This window comes from Eimeria mitis, genomic scaffold (assembly GCF_000499745.2).
Source record: "Eimeria mitis Houghton genomic scaffold, Emh_scaff4880, whole genome shotgun sequence".
In the NCBI taxonomy this organism is placed as follows: domain Eukaryota; phylum Apicomplexa; class Conoidasida; order Eucoccidiorida; family Eimeriidae; genus Eimeria; species Eimeria mitis.
The window spans coordinates 2,818-3,415 of NW_013573180.1; the positions used below are offsets into that span (position 1 = coordinate 2,818).

Consider the following 598-nt stretch of genomic DNA (forward strand, 5'->3'; position numbering starts at 1 on the left):
GAGTGTAAACATTCAACAGTTCTAGGGTTTCAGTGAATAGTATTCGTTAGACTCGACGACATAGGGGTGCGGACATAGGAATACACTAGAGCAGTGCAGAGAAATGGGGGAGATGCATTCATACAGATGCGTAGGGTTTGCGTACGCAGTTAGCTCAGAGCTAGCTCGGTGATTTGCCTGCTCGCGCTGCAGCGCAAGTGCGGCTTCAGTGGCATCGAAGGGGTCATTTAGTGTTGGATTTGGGTGCGTGCCTGCAGGTTAGTTGCGTGATCTTCCTGGGCCGGAGCTTGTCGGTGTGTCTGCTGTGCCCCATGCATTCTTTGTTTCTCTTCCGCACCGCTCAGCCCTCCTTGTTGGCATTTGTTGCGCCGCTAGGAGGCGCCGATGGGACGTCGGGTGAGCTACAAGCGCTCATCCCAACTGTGCGTGCATCGTCTTAATCCAAGGATGTTTTTTTCACACTCCTTTCAACACGTTTCCGTAGAACTGTGCGCATTTGTACGGCTTCGCTTCGGTGCTTTATGTGTCGTACTGCCTGCAGTAGCTCCGGAGGTCTATGTGTCTAACGCAGAAGTGCTGCAGCGGCTTCCTGCGCTCT

The 598-nt window shown here is 53.2% G+C and overlaps 1 protein-coding gene across 1 annotated transcript in view; it reads left to right on the forward strand.

The window, feature by feature from the left end:
• EMH_0078240 (ABC1 family beta-lactamase, putative) overlaps positions 1-598 on the forward strand; it is a gene marked incomplete at both ends in the record, with an annotated part of 3,724 nt that overhangs the window by 2,325 nt on the left and 801 nt on the right. The window contains 2 exons of the mRNA XM_013499969.1: positions 258-396; positions 542-596. Of these exons, the coding sequence (XP_013355423.1) occupies positions 258-396; positions 542-596 (194 nt within the window). The remainder of the gene's footprint in view (positions 1-257; positions 397-541; positions 597-598) is intronic.